The sequence below is a fragment of the Balaenoptera borealis genome (assembly GCF_965194805.1).
Source record: "Balaenoptera borealis genome assembly, chromosome: 4".
Lineage (NCBI taxonomy): Eukaryota > Metazoa > Chordata > Mammalia > Artiodactyla > Balaenopteridae > Balaenoptera > Balaenoptera borealis.
Window position 1 is genome coordinate 67391719 of NC_138861.1, and position 19556 is coordinate 67411274.

Consider the following 19556-nt stretch of genomic DNA (forward strand, 5'->3'; position numbering starts at 1 on the left):
TCTTAGCTCCACTGTGCAATCCTCTCTCCACATCCTTAAAATAAATGAGATTTATTCCTTTAATCTCATTCTCCCTATATCTTCAAATGCTTCCTCTTTATTCTTTTATCAAGAATATCTGATGAAGCAACTGACAAAGGATTAATCTCCAAAGTTTAGAAGCAGCTCATGCAGCTCAATATCAAAAAAAACAAACAACCCAATCCAAAAATGAGCAGAAGACCTAAATAGACATTTCTCCAAAGAAGATATACAGATTGCCAACAGACACATGAAAGAATGCTCAACATCATTAATCATTAGAGAAATGTAAATCAAAACTACAATGAGATATCATCTCACACCGGTCAGAATGGCCATCATCAAAAAATCTAGAAACAATGAATGCTGGAAAGGGTGTGGAGAAAAGGGAACACTTTTGCACTGTTGGTGGGAATGTAAATTGATACAGCCACTATGGAGAACAGTATGGAGGTTCCTTAAAAAACTAAAAATAGAACTACCATGCGACCGAGCAATCCCACGACTGAGCATATACCCTGAGAAAACCATAATTCAAAAAGGGACATGTACCAAAATGTTCATTGCAGCTCTATTTACAATAGCCAGGACATGGAAGCAACCTAAGTGTCCATCAACAGATGAATGGATAAAGAAGATGTGGCACATATATACAATGGAATATTACTCAGCCATAAAAAGAAATGAAATTGAGTTATTTGTAGTGAGGTGGATGGACCTAGAGTCTGTCATACAGAGTGAAGTCAGAAAGAGAAAAACAAACACCGTATGCTAACACATATATATGGAATCTAAGAAGAAAAAAAAAAAAGGTCATGAAGAACCTAGGGGCGAGATGGGAATAAAGACACAGACTTACTAGAGAATGGACTTGAGGATGCGGGGAGGGGGAAGGGTAAACTGTGACAAAGTGAGAGAGTGTCATGGACATATATACACTACCAAACGTAAAATAGATAGCTAGTGGGCAGCAGCTGCATAGCACAGGGAGATCAGCTCGGTGCTTTGTGACCACCTAGAGGGGTGGAATAGGGAGGGTGGGAGGGAGGGAGACGCAAGAGGGAAGAGATATGGGAACATATGTATATATATAACTGATTCACTTTGTTATAAAGCAGAAACTAACACACCATTGTAAAGCAATTATACTCCAATAAAGATGTTAAAAAATATATATCTGTATAAAATAGATAACTAATAAGAACCTGCTGTATAAAATACATAAATAAATTAAATTTTAAAAATAATAAAAAAGAATATCTCAACTTACAAACCACTTCTAGCAATACCACCACTCCTTCTTCTGTCCATCACTTAGCACTCACTTCAAAATAGTTTTCTTTGTCAGCATGCCAAAGACCTATGTAAGGTCACTGTCCGTTTCTTTTTTGCTGAGGCGGTGGATCCTTTTTGGTCATGTGTAACTTGAACTCTCAGTTGCATTTGACCTAATACACCGTTCTTCTCTTTGATTGTCTTCTTTTGTTTGTTTGATTTTAACTCTCTGCCCATTTGATTTTAAGATATTATATTTTTTTGTCATCTCTAACTTCTTGTTCCCAGACTCCTTTGAGGACCGCTCATCATTTTTTGGCCTCTTAAATATTCATTACTTCTCAGATTCTATCTTCAACAATTTCCCCTTTTAATTCTACATTTCTTTCTCTTATGTTCTCAACAATTCCCATGGCTTAGAAAACATCACTAATGAATAAATGAAATCAAAACGGTCTCCTTCTTAGAACTTTCAACTGTATATTAAACAGCCAATCTGGCATCTCAATATCTTGTACATATTGCAAACACCTAAAAGCAATTCATTAGAATTTTGACACATACGCCTGGGGGAATAGACTCAATCTGGAAACATTCAAGGTTTTTTCCAAGTCCTAAGAATTGGTGAAAACTGAAAAGAAGTAATCTTTGGGACAATATATAATAAAATGTACTTCATATTCAATCATCTTGTGATGTAAAAATGTCATTTAAAAAGTCCTAGGGTTTATTGACATGGAAGATTTTCACCTTATGAACTGCTTATCTGCCTAAGCTGAAAACTGTGTTTGGATTTCTCAGTAATTGTAGTAGTTTGATAATGAGAAGTCATATATATCCTAAGCATTTTGTTCATATTTGAAGCTATTGGGTTTGGGGAATGACAAATTAATGTAAACTTTCCTAATCCCAAAAAAGGTGAAGTATCTCAATTATAAGAGCAACTATTTGTGTTTGTTTGTATATAGGTATGGCTGTGTAGGCATGTGTATATAAAGCCATATTACAAGTATATTTATTAAAATTCTTAGATTGTGTTCAGAAATTGCAGTGCGATTTTCTGAAAGGGGCCTCTGATTAATAAATAAATACTACTGAAAAAATTACAAATTTGATACCATTGGTATATTTGAAATCTGCAAATCACCGTAATTCTCATAACCACAGTCTAAGTCTTTGTAATTTTTAATCTAGATACCTGCATAGGCTCCTGTTGGATACATTTTCTCATATATTGACCTGCTCTAGTATCTTGTCCTTACTACCTAACTACCTCCAGCATCAGGTTCAAGCTTCTTATGGCACAGAAGATTCTCATAATGTCCTCATACTCTGCATGTATGTGTGTATGTTTATCTTGGTGGAGGCAAAGAAAAATCTATTTAATGTATAATTTGAGGTGTGGGGTGAGGAATGTTTCCTTGGTTTTGTCCCTGTTGAAGAGCAACTGTGTTTTGACTGTGACATTATTCATACTCTATTATTTATTTGCTCTATTTGTTTCTGTAACTCTAGTGAGTTCGTATATGATTGATAAATAGGAGAATTATATTAGCATAGTGTGAAATTTACAATTGTTCATACACATTTTTTATGAGCATGATCACTTTGCACCACTGAGAAACAGTAACTTACTGCAAAGTTAATAACATGAACACATGAAGAAGATGTAGGCAAATAGACACTGTATCACAGTATTTATTTCTTACCTGGCTCAATTTGCCCATGCACTCTGTCTTGGAAATGATTACCATCTATTTCCCCCTTATCTTTGTTAACTTCAGCAGTCACAAATCTTTCTTACACACTTCACATCTTTCAATTAGTTGTTAAGAGTTTTTGGTTATTTGCATGCATTGTCTTGTTGAAGTCTCAAAACATCCCTAAGAGTTAGATAACTTTGTTACCCCTCCTTTATTTGTTTTCAAAAAATTTTGCTTAACATATGAGAAAAATAGGATTCAGAAAGGTGACTTGCTCAAGATAAATAAGACAACTAGTAGATTATAGTCTCAGGATTTAAACCCAGTCAGTGTCCACAGACTTTGCAATTAACTAGTAACAAGACACTGATTCATTATACAGGGAAAATAATTTATTATAAATAACTAATATTACATTTTATTAAAACTCTGGTGCATATCTTCTGCCAATTATTCTTCAATAAGAGGCCATATGTTTATTCAAATCTTATAAATTCACACATTCCTCTGTGCCAGGTAATCTTCTAATCTCTCTATATAGTGGTAATACAAATGACTATAGCTACATATCCTGATGATGTTGCACAACAGTAAGGAGGAATGTATACTAAGCATCTTAATAGCTACATAAAATCATTTCAGATAGAAAGATCAAAAAGCAAGGTAATGGGAAAAAGTAACTGGGAAGTAGTACTGGGATCTGCTCATTCTGATAGTATCAGGGAAACCAGGGAAGTGATAGCATCAGAGGAAAACCATTCAAAAACTCAGATTCAGACACAGAGAATAGAATAGTTGAATATAACAAGGTTTAGCATTTTCTAAGTAGCGAAGTAGTTAATATCATTGATTAGGTGTGATCACAATTATGGATACTAGAATTGAGCCTAGAGAAAAATTTAAATGTGGGAGAAATAAAAAACTTATCATAGTGAAAATAGTAAGATAATTGTTGGGAAGTCCTTGGAGAATCAAAAATTATCTGAGCTAGAAATACTAACTTAATTAAATAGGAAGGAATGGTAGTGATGATGAGGAAGTAGGATGTTGGAAATATGTGTTTTGGAGGCAATGCATTTATTGGTGAGCATGAGACTCTGGGAAAGAGTGAGAGAGTAGACAGAGAATATTTGGATGAGTAGATCAAGGAACTAAAGGATAGGGAATTTAAGTGATATTAAAATCACCTACAATGGTACAATGGTAAATGAGTAGTGGTAAAGAGGTTGCTCTGAGTTAAGTCCTCAGTGACTTAGATGGAAATACCTGTGGATCATAGATGGCAACAAGAAATAATGCTAGGTAGTAAAGTCTGTTGATAGGCATTACCTGAGGAGAATGGAGAAAAAATGTTTTGGATTTAATAGCAAGGAGGATTCCTAATATACTTTTAGGCACACAATTGGGTTTCGCATAAAGAATAAATACCAGTTGAAGAAGATGCAGAAAAGGTTTATATTAAAGTAAGAAGATTGAGGGATCTTTTGAGTGGAAGTTGTTGATTAAAAGTTGTTGCTGATGACAGACTATAAATGCCCTGAAGTACATTGGAGGAGTCTGAGAAAACATGAAGAAGTGGACAGTTAGGTCTGATTAGTTGTTGTACAAAGCCAAATTGGGAGAAGTATCACTCTGATGTTGGATGCTCTGAGACACTTGAACAACTAAATGATATCTAAAGTAAATGGGAGTATAGGCATGATGATCAATCCTGGTGGTTCCTTAGAAGTATGGTGGGTAATTACGTGAACAAACTGGTTATAAACTTAAACCAGGGAAGACAAAGAAATAGTTCAGTTGTACTCTGTATGCTCTTCTTCCTGTCCCACGTTTTCTTGATTTGTGCCCTGTATTTTACTGTGAAATTGGCTTGTTACTTTATGTCTCTTGCTTTCATACTCTTTATTTTATAATTCTGAATATTTGTTTATGCAACTTCTAAATATTTTTAGAACCATGTCTGTTTTCCTACAGAAGGCTTGCTTTGTGGTTGCTGATTATACAGCATTATAACACTTTGTCTTTCTTATTTGAGAACTTTATAATAGCAAACTCTCTAGCAGATGCATTTTCTTTTCAAGGTCAGCAAAATTATACACATTGGTTGATGCTGGTTTCAGTGTTAAAACTTGTTGTTGTTATTGGGTGTAAGATAGGAAATTGTTCTCTTATTTTTCAGATACATAAACACTATCACACATATTTTTACTGGTTTCCTTGATTCCATTTTAGCGTTTTCACTTAATTGTGTAGGTGGCATTTATAAGACTGCAAAGAAATGGTGTACAGGGAATAAAATGGTTCATTTATTTCTAGTGAAGTACTATAAGGAAGGAATCATTTCTCACAAATAAAACAACTGATTCAACAACATTAAATCACCAGAAAGTATTTTAGTACATCAAGGAAGGGTTTTGTATGATACTTGGTGTTTATTTCCAATGAAAAAAGAAACAGAATTCATGTGTTTGCCCTTTTGCTCAGGCTTTTAGGCTTTTACTGTTTGGAAAGAGTATAAAAGTACTACTAAAGCGATGTAGCTAAAGTGATAATTCAATGTACACAGGACATTCTGTAATGCTACCATGTTTCCTATTTAGCATTCCATGGCCTGGTCAATATTTCCTGTCCCTTAATTTTGTTACACATGAGAACTTCCCATTGGAGCAGGGCTCTTGCTGGACAGGAAAGGAGAAAGTTGTGTACATCTCTGGATGCCAGAATAAGGAAAATAGTTGGCCATTATTAAGAAAAAGTTTGGATTCCCAGATGTATAAAATTTTACTAATAAAACTGCTCAAAAATTTTAAAAACCTTTTATCAAAATCTGAGATTAACTACTATTTTTTACATCCTTCTTAAATTTTATAAGGTATTCAGAATGCTTAAATCCAAAGAATACTTTCCACTTTGTACATTATTGCTGTCCAGTATTTTGTTTTTGTATATGAATGTAAATTATTATTTATTTATCATTATTAATTTATATATTCAAATTATATAGATATTCTGCTATCTTATATAAAACATCTACTTATGTGCTAGTTTCTTTGCTCAATATTGTTTAGTTTATCTCATCTCAGTCCTAGAATCAGTTTCTTTTTCTCAAAGTTGGTCCTTTGGATGTTCGTCTACTAACAGACAACAAGGGTCTATTGATGGTAAGATTTGTCAGTCTAACTAATAATGTTACTATTTTATATTTCCTTTAAAAAATACTCCATTTGGAAGCTATTTGGACAATATCTCTTGTTGCCATCATTTTGAAATCTGTTCTCAGTCTAATTGCCCTTCATGAAATTTGAAAATATCAAAAAATGTGAGGTAATTAAAGACTCTGGATAAAATTGTATCTCTCCAGAGATTTACTTTTGCTTCCTCAGGCAGTAGGGCTGGACTTTGGAACTTACAGATCCCTTGAATCCAAACAAGTATTAAGATGATTCAAAATTCAGCTTCATTCCTTGTGAGAATTTGTGTTTCTGATTTGTCCTTATTTTGTGATACCGGTTGAAAAAGTGGGCTTTTACTAGGATTTCTCCTTGTTGATTGAGAATAAAATCTGCTTTTTTGTTTTCTCAGGCTTGTGAGTCTGTGCAAAGCCTTGCTCAGCTGTCTCTTTCAATATAAGCAGATATCCTGAGAGGAATGTGGCTTCAGTTGCTGGGCTCAGCTTTCTGGGATTCCCTTTCTCCCAGATATTAGCTTCATAATACTCCATTTTTATTATTAACTCTATGGAGATTTTGATAAAATATTTTGCCATACTGTCTTAGTTGTCCTCAATAGGAAGAATTGGGTAGAACATATAGTTTACTATTGCAGTTAATGCAATTCTTTGCATATGCTTAAGGATGTCTAATGTATGGAATATCATTCAATTTTCTATTTCTTTTAATGTTTTTTATATTCTCTTATTCCTTTTAATTTTCTACTTTTTGAGTAATTTCTTCTGGTTCATCTTCCAATTGACAAATTCTCTCTTCTGCCTTGTCTTATTGACTATGTCATCATTCCATTATATTTTTATTACTATAAAATTAACTTTGTTTTCTATAAATTTTATTTGGTATTTTATCAAATAAAACTCTAAATGTTTATGGTGCCATGTTCTTTTCTCATGTTTTTGATTATTTTACATCTTTACTCATTTTTTAATAAATTTAGGTGATTAAGTTTATGAGACACTTTATATATCCGATGCTCTCTGGACTTAATCTTGGTCTTTGATCATTTATTGTATTATATGCTGCATTTCAAATGTTTATTTTAAAAAGTACTGATGGAGCTTCCCTGGTGGCGCAGTGGTTGAGAATCTGCCTGCCAATGCAGGGGACACGGGTTCGAGCCCTGGTCTGGGAAGATCCCACATGCCGCGGAGCAACTGGGCCCGTGAGCCACAATTACTGAGCCTGCGCGTCTGGAGCCTGTGCTCCGCAACAAGAGAAGCCGCGATAGTGAGAGGCCCGCGCACCGCGATGAAGAGTGGCCCCCACTTGCCACAACTAGAGAAAGCCCTCGCACAGAAACGAAGACCCAACACAGCCATAAATAAATAAATAAAAATTAAAAAAAAAATGTACTGGTGATTGAGTATATTAATTTGACTATTCATATCATAAACATACCTTGGAAGGTTTATTTATTATCCGTGTGAATACATTGAATCATGATCATGGAAATATAGTTTCCAACCAAATGCAATCATTGACTATGGAAAGTCACAAAACTAATTATCCCTAAATGGAATCCATAAGCTTTGTTATCTGCTATTTTAATTTGTTATTTTTAGGGAAATAACATATTTTCTACAAAGTTACATTTACTTCAGTGCATGTATTGAAGATACACACAGATATTGGAAGGTAAATGATTCAATGTATCTTTTTAATTTTCCACATATATTTCTCACCTGACCTTTCCTATTTTCTTCTAATTAGTTATATATTATGTGTTAATAAAGTCTCTGCCCATGAAATACTCCCATGCTTTTCTAGTACTCAGTCACTTCAGCCTTCTCTGAATTCCAATGTCTCTTAAAAATGACACTGTAAAATATGTTATTTGCATCATTCTGAGTCATCAGTTGTTTTCTCTTTAATTTATAAAATACTGAAGAATGGTAATCATGCCATATAGATTCTGATAGTGTATAAGTGTGCACTTAGTACATATTAAATATAATTTATAACATTGCAGTGCATTTCAATTCCTGCATAAACAAGACATAGATAAATGATAATACATTTGGCAAACTTGCAGTAAGTTTCCATCCAGAGAGACTCCACAGATTATTCAATACAAACAGTGATATGTCATTTAAACTATTTATAACTGACATGATTTTTTTGTCCTTTAAATTTGCTACTGAAATGTTTCAATTTCAAAGACATTAACATGCATAACAGAAAAAAAAGAGGAAACAAGAATTTACTTCAATGTTTATAGCAGCATTATTTACAGTTGCCAAGATATGCAAGCAACCTATGTGTCCATCAACAAATGAATGGATAAAGAAGATGTGATATAGATATATGCAATGGACTAATACTCAGCCATAGAAATGAATGAAATTTTGCCATATGCAGCAACATGGATGGACTTGGAGGGTATTATGCTAAGTGAAATAAGCCAAACAGAGAAAGAAAAGTACTGTATGATATCACTTCTCTGTGGAATCTAAAAACATACAACAAACTAGTGAATATAACTAAAAGGAAGCAGACTCACAGATATGGAGAACAAACTAGTGGTTACCAGTGGGGAGACAGAAAGGGAGAGGATCAACATAGGGGTAGAGGATTAAGAGGTATAAACTATTATATATAAAATAAGCTACAAGGATATATTGTACAACACAGGGAATATAGCCAATATTTTATAATAACTATCAATAGAGTACAACCTTTAAAAATTGCAAATCACTATATTGTACATTTGTATATAATATTGTACATCAACTATATGTCAATAAGAAATAAATAAATAAAATAAAAGTCCCAGTTAAGGCTTAGAACAATCAAGGGATTGAGGAATAAGAGTGGCTACGTATATTCATTTTCCTTTCCTTCACTTATTGTTTTCCTTTTACTACTCTTTGACATGCTATTTACTGATTTAAAAGAATCAGAAAAAAAAAAACATGGTATATTAGAAAGTTTAGTAAATTGAGAATTGAGAGGCTTGGGTGCTAGACCAGACTTAACCATTAAATCATTGATTTAATTTAGGCAAATAATTTCATCATACTTGGCCTTATTTTTTTCATTGTTATGATTAATAGTAGATATATTTTGAAGAATTTTACAGTATGAATATTCTATGATGAAAAATTTTGTCTGCTTATTATGCATAAAAGCATTATGCATGTTATGGGTAGTAGTTTATGCTTATTATGCCAGTCATTTTTCTTAATTTAATTTACCTTAAGCAAGGATTAAAACTATATATTATTAGGATGATTGACAAAACCTGATGCAAAGTTTCAGGTATTCATTTTTTTAATAATACGGAATTATTAATAAATGCTTTTTTGAGAAGTGATATGTATCTTAAAAGTTTTTCAGTCCACCTCCCCACCAAATAGAAGAATTTATGCCACATTATCTTTTAAATATTCGCATTACACATATCTATGAGAGGAAACCAGTGGTTAACCACTTTCAGTGAAATTCTTACCTTGCACAAATACTCTTTCTTCCAGTTAACCCTAAAGGTGTTTTTAATAGTCCTTGTCTTTATTCTGCTTAATAATTTTTCAGTATTTAAAAATTACTTTCATTTTCCCCTAAATCTTTTTCTTTAGATAAAATATATACAATGTTTCAGAATCATCTCATGAAAAGCAGCATTTCAAGACCAATCATCATGCTTGATGTTTTCTACAAATGGCCTCTTGCCTGTTATCTTTTCTTCAAAGTGTTGTGTATAGATGTATGTTCAAAACTCAGATCTGGTTTCATAGAATTTAAGCACAGGAGACTACTACCATCCCTCTTCTGGAAAATTAATTTCTTTATTTTACCTCGTGCTTATAGTTCCTTTAACTTATTTCTCATTACACTCTGGTTTTATTTGCTTGCCTTACAAGATCATCCTGAAATGGGATGCCATTTGAAATGCACTTAGCAGCTACTGGTTCACAATTGTTTTTCAATTACACTTGCAGTTATTTTAGTTCATTTCAGGAAATCATTTTAGATTAAATCAAGTTGATTTCATAAGTTTTAGAGATTTTTAAAAAATTGTTTCTTTCCTATAGGATTTTAATGGCCTTCTACTTATGTTTATTTTAGCATTTATAGTATTACTGTCATTTTCTGTGGTAAGAAAAAAGTCCACTGAAGGTGAAATGCAGTGTTCTATGCTCAGAAATTTACCATCAAAACCTCTTCATCAACTATTGATGATATCCTTCCTTTATTAATTTTCATATAGGGAATATCATTAAGAGATTTTGCATTATATTAACTTTTAGTACATATTCACATTATGCCAGACTTTATTATTCCAGATAGAATTCTAAATGGTTCCTTTGTATTAATGTCTTGTTATTCATCCATTCATATAACTATTTTTTCCATTTTTTAATATTTTTTAACCTTAAAATGAATCTGCATTGTTTTATATATATATACATATAGTCATTTTATATGACTATATGTATATATATACATATAGTTTTATATATATATAGTCATTTTATATGTGCATGTATTTGAAAAAAGTAAATATATATAATATATAACATATTTATATTACATATAAACACATTAATTATATATAGTTCACTTTTCAAATGGGTTATTGAAAATAACAATTAATACACTTTAAATTTATGATGCTACATTTTTGAGGCTTTATTACCTAAAGGTTTTGTTGACATGTGGCATATTTATTTTTCTGAACATTTCAAATGTATTTCCTAATATCCTGTATATATCAATTATTTAGAAAATATGGGCTTTCTTTGCTTCTTCCTCTCTGGAACTGTCATCTCCCAGATTAACTCTGACTGCAACACTTGTATCTAGTGGTAGGTCACAGTGAACAATCCAGACAAATTCACTTGTTTTCTCCTACGTGCAGTTATGGAATTTTGAGGCACTGATCTGAGCCACATAGAAACTTGTACAACATTGTTTTATCTTACTTCTGCTAAACTTTGAACACAGCCAGCTCTGCAGAGCATATTTTTAAGAACTGTATTCTATTTTTCTTTACTCTTCATCCCATCTCACCGCACCAGCCACAAAGCACCCAAGATATAAACAACAAAAATAAATCACTGCTTTCTTTCCCCAAACGTCTCTGTGGTCCGCTATGAATATTCCACCAAATTAATTAAGTGGTTTCTTTAATTAATCCTTAACTGCTCTCAGAATTTCTCCCTCCTAGTAGGACTGGTGATCAAGAAAATGGTAGAGGTTAGGGGGCAAGTTTTACCTAGAGTCTTATGTAAGGGAGTCAAGTTCTAGGTCATGAAGGATACTAATTATTTCTGAAAAGTTCCTCCAGTACTTTTTCTTCTAAATTTCTCCTCTTTCCGTATTAATATGACACATATGTTTCATTTAAGTATTCAATACCATGTGTAATCAAGAACTATCAAGAATAATTTTAATACCTTATAAACTATACCACACTAAATAATTTAATCTATGTATGCTTTAGTCTGTATGTTGTAACTACTAATTGGCTCTATATTTTCATATACACAAAGATAGAACACATGCTGTCAGTGAGTCAAGAATAAAATATTTCTCTATTGCTGACTTTTATCATTTCTAAAATTGAATATCTGGAAATATGAATGGTGCATTTCAGTGAAAATTTATACTGTTGATCAATATTCTATAAGAGGAATTCCAATCATAATAAAAATGATGGCAGTCAACATGTTCTTAGGTTAAAAGAAAGTAAGGACAGGCATCTGGCATATGTACTTGAGTGTATGTAGCTTATAACATATTTTAGATGATTTATATCCAGTATAATTTATATTATTGCCCTCTTCCTTTATCTTTCAAAATTTTAAAACAAATCTTTTTGAAGAAAGAAAATATTCAAACCTTTTAAATCTGTTTTATTTATCTTACAGGATTTAATTCAATCACTGATGCCAATTTTTATGAAAAAGCTCTATAATACAGAGCTTTAGGAAATGTATTTTATTTTATAATAAAATACAATATATATATTAGATCCATATGATTCAGAATAAAGAATGTGCATTAATCATATAAAAACACAAATGTATCTCTACAATTTAAGTTATTGAAACAAAAGTTCAAGAAACAATACTGAACCTGTCTATCCAGAGTTTATTCTAATAGATGATATCCAGTGCCATGACAATCCATTTCTGCTTTATTCTATTCTATTCCACTCCTTTATATAATGCTGAAAATAACATTAATTCTATTTTTCAACTTACTAATGGGTCACAACCAGCAGATTAGAAAACCCTATCTTATTAAAATAAATATATTTGAATTACATGCAGACATTACTTATTTAGGATGTTACTACATAGTGATATGAACACTTCCATTCATCAAGGATAGAACGCGAAGTCATGGCTAGAATATGACAGGAGTTACACAAGTCAAGTTCAACATCTTAAGTAATTTAAGATACTGGCAGATGCATTAGATCTACTACATAGTCATAATTCAGCTGTGAGCCAGTTGTCCAAGTTCAAATGTACTCAGCATTATAAATAATATTCTAGACCATTCATATATGCTAAAAAACCTTGTACAACATGGGTCCTTTATCCTTTATAAACTGTCTTTTTCTCTGCTGTTCTTCCAGCCTATTCCATCTCACCCCAAAAATCAGAGCATTTCAGAAATGTATTCTTTGTTCTTTGAAAAGATGACTGAAACTAATCTATAGCTTTAATAGGCAGTTATTAATTCTCTTTCACTAGGACACAGTGTTCAAAGATCGCAACCATTAAGTGCCGGGTTTATTTCATAAGTAGATTTATAGTTTATCCTTGTTGAGAGAGTTGGAAGGACATGGTTTTCCCTGAAGGTGTTCAGAGCTTCTAACTCCTCTGACTGATCATTGTGGATTCAGCCAGTATTGATTCATCTAGTTCATAGACAGATCTATTTGCCTAGAATGATAGAGTTAGTTTTGCATTGGCATTTCCACCATTAAAGGCATCATAAAGTGCTATTGAAAATGATGTCTTACATGAATATTGTTAAAATGGACAGAACTTGACAGCTTATGCACACTAATCATAAGTGCTCAATGACTATTTGTCAAATATAAATGGAATGTCATAAGTTTTGTCTTTTCTTCAATATCCATAATCGGAAACAATTAAAACTGTAGACATCTTTTTGCATTTGTTTCCATCATGCTTCTTTGGCAGCAGATTTTCAGTATGAATAATAAAGGTAGCTATTTATAAATACTTTTCAACAGATAATGTTAACATGCATTTCAGAACAACAAATGGCTATATAAATAATAACAATTATTAGTAAATACAAAACAAAAATAAAGTCTCTTTACCTGCATATTTTCTAATTAAAAAAAAATCAAATGTCAGAGTTAAATGTTTGTCTTCCTCATTTGCCTCGCTATTACTAAATTTTGTTTAGATATAATCCTAAATAGCTTTTAACTTGTGATTACAAGTTTTGACTTATGAGTTTTTTTGTCCATGAGAACTTGCATGTATAGTTGTCTTTTTTGCAGTAAATTTAGAAAGAATTGATCCCAATAGTCTAGTTATGCCATGTTATCATTAATTACTCTGACACTTTAGAAAGTAATGTTTTGAGAATGAAATAACAACTGTGGAATATTCTTTTGATGATACTCCTCTTTTAATTTATTTTTTATTAACTGAATGTGCTTAAAATTGTACTTCAAAGTTAAGAATTAAATTTTCAATAGAGACTTTAAAATAGTAACATAGAATTCGTTTTAAGAGAAAGTAATTATATTCTGGTAATTGTGAACCAACTTTTCTTTATGGCAGTGTGTAATAAAGGTATTTTGATTTTCCTAACCAGATAGAATTTTTAGTAATCTATGTATTACTAATAGTAGTATAAGTAGAAGATACTAAAGTGATGATTCTGCTATAATTAATATGCCCATAATACTAAAAGTCAATGGTATATATTATTCTGATTGAGTGCCTTACTTCTGATAGAGAAAATAACCCACTTTCATATGCTAATGTTAAATAAATCTTAAATGAAGTCAGAGTTCTCCAGTTTTAAATGAAGATGTTTAAGACTATTTTCTGAAGAATAATTTTCAAAAAGCACACAAGTCATAGGTCACTTATTTTAGAACATGTCCACAAATCGAATGCAACTACTTAAAAAGTCCCCAGATCAAAAAGCAGAAAACCACCACCCCTAAAGCTCCCATCATGCTTTCTTCCAGAACTATCCACAGTGCTTCTCAGCACCCTGCAAAGGATAACCACTATCTCCATTTCTGGCACTGGATGATCATTTTTATTCACTTCCTGAGATCTAATCTGTCTTCCGATGGAAACTATTGCTTTTAAAATGTGTTTAGGGCTTCCTGGTGGCACAGTGGTTAAGAATCCGCCTGCCAATGCAGGGGGCACGGTTCGAGCCCTGGTCCAGGAAGATCCCGCATGCCGCAGAGCCCATGCGCTACAACTACTGAGCCTGCTCTATAGAGCCCGCAAGCCACAACTACTGAGCCCACGTACCACAACTACTGAAGCCTGCACACCTAGAGCCTGTGCTCTGCAAGAGAAGCCACCGCAATTAGAAGCCCACACACCTCAATGAAGAGTAGCCCGCTCTCACCACAACTAGAGAAAGCCCCTAAGAAGTAATGAAGACCCAATGCAGCCATAAATAAATAAATAAATAAATAAATAAATAAATAAATACATACATACATTTATTTAAAAAATAAGTAAATAAAATGTGTTTACAACTGTGCTTACAATTAAATGTTATTTTTCATTGAATAGGTCCAAAGTGGTGCCCTTCTCGAGTGGGCCTGCAGCTAGAACGTGGTAAGAACCAATTTCACGAATCTATTTATTTAATTTAGAGTCCCTTTGCTGTCTCAATAGATAATATTTATTTATCACTTACTAAATGGCAGGTATTGTAATAAATACTTTAAATATATTATCTCATTTGATCCTCCCAAAAAGGTAGTGTTCCCCTCTTATAGGCAAGGAATTTTAGTCTCACAGAAATAAATTTCACACATTCACTGTCAGTGTGTATTGGAGACAGGATCTGAACTAACATCCTTCTGTCTCAAAAGCTTTTACTGCTATATTCCTGCAATCTACTGCTTCCTAATATATTCTCAGGGATACAGCTTAGCTCTGTTTCCTTTTTTTTCTATTTAAAAGCAGAATAATGGAGGTAAGGAGGAACAGAATGAATGAATTATAGGGAAAAGTATTGTATCCATTAATAACTCTCAAGTATTTCAAAATTTCAAACCCTATTCTCCATTCAGAAAATTTATAAATATACACACTAAAGCGAACCCTGCTTAGAATCATTGTTTTTGACATTGCATCAACTTGACCTTAAATTTGGACTTGTTAAATAAAAGCTGTGGATAGAATATAAATTTGGGAGGGATACTCAGTTCAGGTCCATGATAGTAAATCTACAAGAGGCATCTATTAAGGAATTTCAATATCTAAATTTTTCCATTCAATCGTGAACTGCATTTTATTTTTCTGCAGTTTTTGCTTTTCCTAATATTCAGGGTATCATTTCTTAGATATCACATTCACTTAAGGACAAATGATGATTTTCTTGGATTTCTCTAAGATATTCTGTTGTTTTCATTGTTATCTTAAATATTCCATCTTTCTATGAGACTTCTATGTTGAAAACATAGGAATCCATGTCATTCTTAAAAGTCACACTTTCTTAAGGTCTCACATTTTTCCAAACTCAGTTGTTCAAGACAAATTCCCATCTGGCTAGAGTTTAAAAGAGAATCATTGTCTTGTTTATTTTTGCCTCTGCAGGGCATAGTGTGTGCCAGGCACATAAATACCTTTCAACACACGGATACTGAAATAACATAAAATGAAATAGTGGTTTTGTTTTCTGAACTTGACTCTTATATAAAGAAAACTGAGAATGCCACAGGCGTCAATGTCAAATGTAACTTCAATTTGAAGGACACTATGTGGGACTGGGGGATTTCTGTTACTTCACCCTTTCTGGTGAATGTGACTTTTTACTTTCCCCTCGCTTATATACCTGGGTTGAGTGTTCCAGGGTGTGATCTGAATAAAGTATAACTCTCCAAGTGTTCTTTGATAGGAATATGATGGCATATTTTTAAAAATGAATCAATGGATTTAGTAATACAAGCAGGACATGGTGCAAAGAAGAGGTTATTTACAGTAATGCAGAATTTTAAACCTGACTCTTCTACTTATGTTTAGAGTCTTCTTTTATAAAGTAGAGCTAATAAAGAACCTAACTTATGTTTTTTTGTGTGTGGGGGGGCGGTGGGGAGGTTTGTAAGTATTAAATACGATTATGTTTATAAAATGCTATAATGATTTGTACATGGTAGATGCTTCATTGAACATAGTTGTAACTATTAATATTAAGGAAAAAGACTTAACACCAAAACAAAGCAAGGCATGAATATTTACATTATAGTTGCTGCCAGAATATATTTGCCAGAATGACTGCACTATAAGTAATGATGCCATGTGAATTTAGAGTCCTTTACAGTTTCCTGACACAAAAGACTGCTAAAACACAAATAAAAGAGTGAGCGATTGATTTTTATGTGAAAAATAGCAAAGGTTTATTTAGCTCAGTGTTTCTGCTGAGCTGGGCTGGACTTGGCTTTGCTTGGCTAATCTCACTCAAATAGCTACAGTCAACTGGTGGGTTGTTGAAGACTGACCGTTTTAGGATGGCCACGACTACAGTCACTCCTCTCTGCTCTATACTTCATCAGAATATTCTGGACTTGTTATCATGGTGGCGTCAGAGGTGCAAATAAATGAGCACAAGCACTCAAGAATTCATGAGATTCAGGCTTAGAACTGGGATATGATCCCTTGTCCCACATTCTACTCATCAAAGCAAGACACTAGGCTAGCCTATATTCAAGGGGTGGGAAAATAGACACCAACTCTTAATAGAAGGAACTAAAAGTGATATTGCAAATGGTGTTGTTATGGTAATGGTGAATAATTGCAGTCATTATTGCAATAAATCTGTCATACAAACTGGTAACTAAAATGTGCTCTCTCTTATTACTGCGATTAATATACTTCATAATGTCCTGGAAGTACAGGGTTGAATTTCTAATTCTTAGAACCATTAGATTTGTTCAATAGAAAGTTGAAGCATGGGTAGAGTTGGTCCTTCTCTTCCCATCCCGGACTCCAACCATCCATACCCATTATACAACAGCCTTGACAAACCCGTAAGGTTAGAAGTATGCACCTTAGTGCCTGGCCCATTCTTGGGAGAAAATGCCCCCAAAAGATGTATTACTTGAGTTAATTCAGGCAGAAAATTCAGTGGTCTTAAATGGTCAAAGTATCATGTAGATGGATGGGCTTCCATTAGGCATGGTCTCCTGGGCCCACATATTCCTCTCCCACTGGAAAATTTAAGCCAGCAATTGTACAGTGACTCTTCCTAGTGAGACAGGCTGGAGCCTGGGATCCTTTGCTGCAGTGCTGCAATGCTTGCACCTGGACACACCTCTCCTCAAGCAACAGAATACAAATAAACTGTATGGGACTAAAAATAAATTCATGTATGTGCAGTTGGGACAAATTCTGGACGGAAGATACAAAGAGACCAAAAAACCCAACTGCTACTTTTGAAGAGCCTGGAGCAAACGCGGGGGGATCGGGAGCAAGAGCAGGGTACTACGCATGCCCCCTGCACACAACACCACCTAAGAGGTGGGCAAAACACCTAAGCCACCCCTCTGGCCCTATATCTGGACACACCCCTACCCTCACCCCATATAAGGGACAAGCACGCCCCCACCTCAGGGAGCAGGCAAGCAAGGAAATCTTTTGTTTGTTCTCTCTTCCCCCTGCTGTAGCAGGGGTCCCAATCAAACCTCACCTGAATTTCTTGTCTGGCCTCTGATCAATTTCTAGTGATTAAGGAGGCCAGACCCCTGGTCGGTAAAACTAGTGTCAATATATTGAAGCTCTGTATTCCTCTTTCTGACTCCTTCATGCAGATTTAAAGAATTTGTTATTAACTCAGGCCCACCTAGATGATCTCTTTTGAAGCCATATATCATAACCTAATCAAGGAAGTGATAGCCTATTATATTCATGTTGTATTTATCAAAATTAATATATAACAATTTTATATTTTTATCTTACGTTAAAATACCTATAATTGTAATTGTAAATCTATGTCTTGGATTTTGAAAATCATCTAATGATAGTCATAAATTAACATCTTACTCTTTCTTTCAATAATAGAGAATAAAATGAAACTTGTACACGACTGGAGAGAATATAAATCACAAATAGATTAGCATAAACTATAATATAAATAAAAACAACAACAGCAACACTAATAGCAATATACTTGTGAGATAAATCCGTGTTGGTACATATAGATCTAATCTACTCATTTTTCTTTCTGTACAGTATACTATTGTTTAAATAAAACAGAATCTAGTTATCCATATCTCATTTATGAACACAAGATTTTTTACAATGTTTTGCTATTACAAACAGTGCTAAAAAGGACATCTTTGTACATATTTTTCAGGACACACTTGCCAGATTTACCTAGTGTTTATTTTTAAGAACATTTCCCTTACACATCTTCCGTACATGTTCTGTTTTTTTTCCTCCTATTTAATGAGAAATTCCTTCTCAGTAATCTTTGCGGTATATATGTCTTCTTACTTCAAAAGCCTGGAGTGCTAGAAATCTCAGTCTTAGTTTCCATCTTTTCTTTTCAAACTGAATGCATGAATAATCTCATCATGCCCCATGGCTTTAACTGTTAATGACTTTTAAATCATCTACAGAGCTACCCAACTACCTACTTGACAGCTCCCACTTGCAGGTCTAATAGATATCACACACTAAGTACACCCTAAACGGAACTTACATTTTCACCCCAAATCCCGCTCTTTCCTCAATCTTCTTCATGACAGTTAATGAGATTACAATGCACTTAAGTGCTCAGGTCAAAAATATAAGCACTGCCTGTATCTCACTGAATCCTTTTCTCTCAAGTTGAACCTGCTCTAAGTTCAAAATATGTCTGGGATTGATGAAATTTTAACATTTCCACCAGTGCCATCTTAATCCAAACAAACCTCATACCCTGATTGACAAAGTTTGACTTCCTCCTAAGTAATCTTGCTCCCTTTCTTCCCAGTTACCACACAGCACCCATAACCATCTTTTAAAAAGGTGAATCATGCCTATCCCCAGGTGCTTTGCAATGACTTTTAAAATCATTCTACTCCAAATAATTTATCTTATAATAAAATCATTTATAGAACAGTTGATATGTATATCTACTGGCACACAAAATT

At 33.4% G+C, this 19556-nt stretch overlaps 1 protein-coding gene across 3 annotated transcripts in view; it reads left to right on the forward strand.

The window, feature by feature from the left end:
* The window catches only part of TECRL (trans-2,3-enoyl-CoA reductase like), a 162423-nt gene that overhangs the window by 61958 nt on the left and 80909 nt on the right, over positions 1-19556 (forward strand). For all 3 annotated transcript variants that reach the window (XR_014244013.1, XM_082390267.1, XM_082390268.1), the window contains exon 3: positions 14989-15033. Coding sequence is in view for 2 of the 3 variants with exons in the window: in XM_082390267.1 (XP_082246393.1) it covers positions 14989-15033 (45 nt within the window). In the remaining variant the exon portion in view is untranslated. The remainder of the gene's footprint in view (positions 1-14988; positions 15034-19556) is intronic.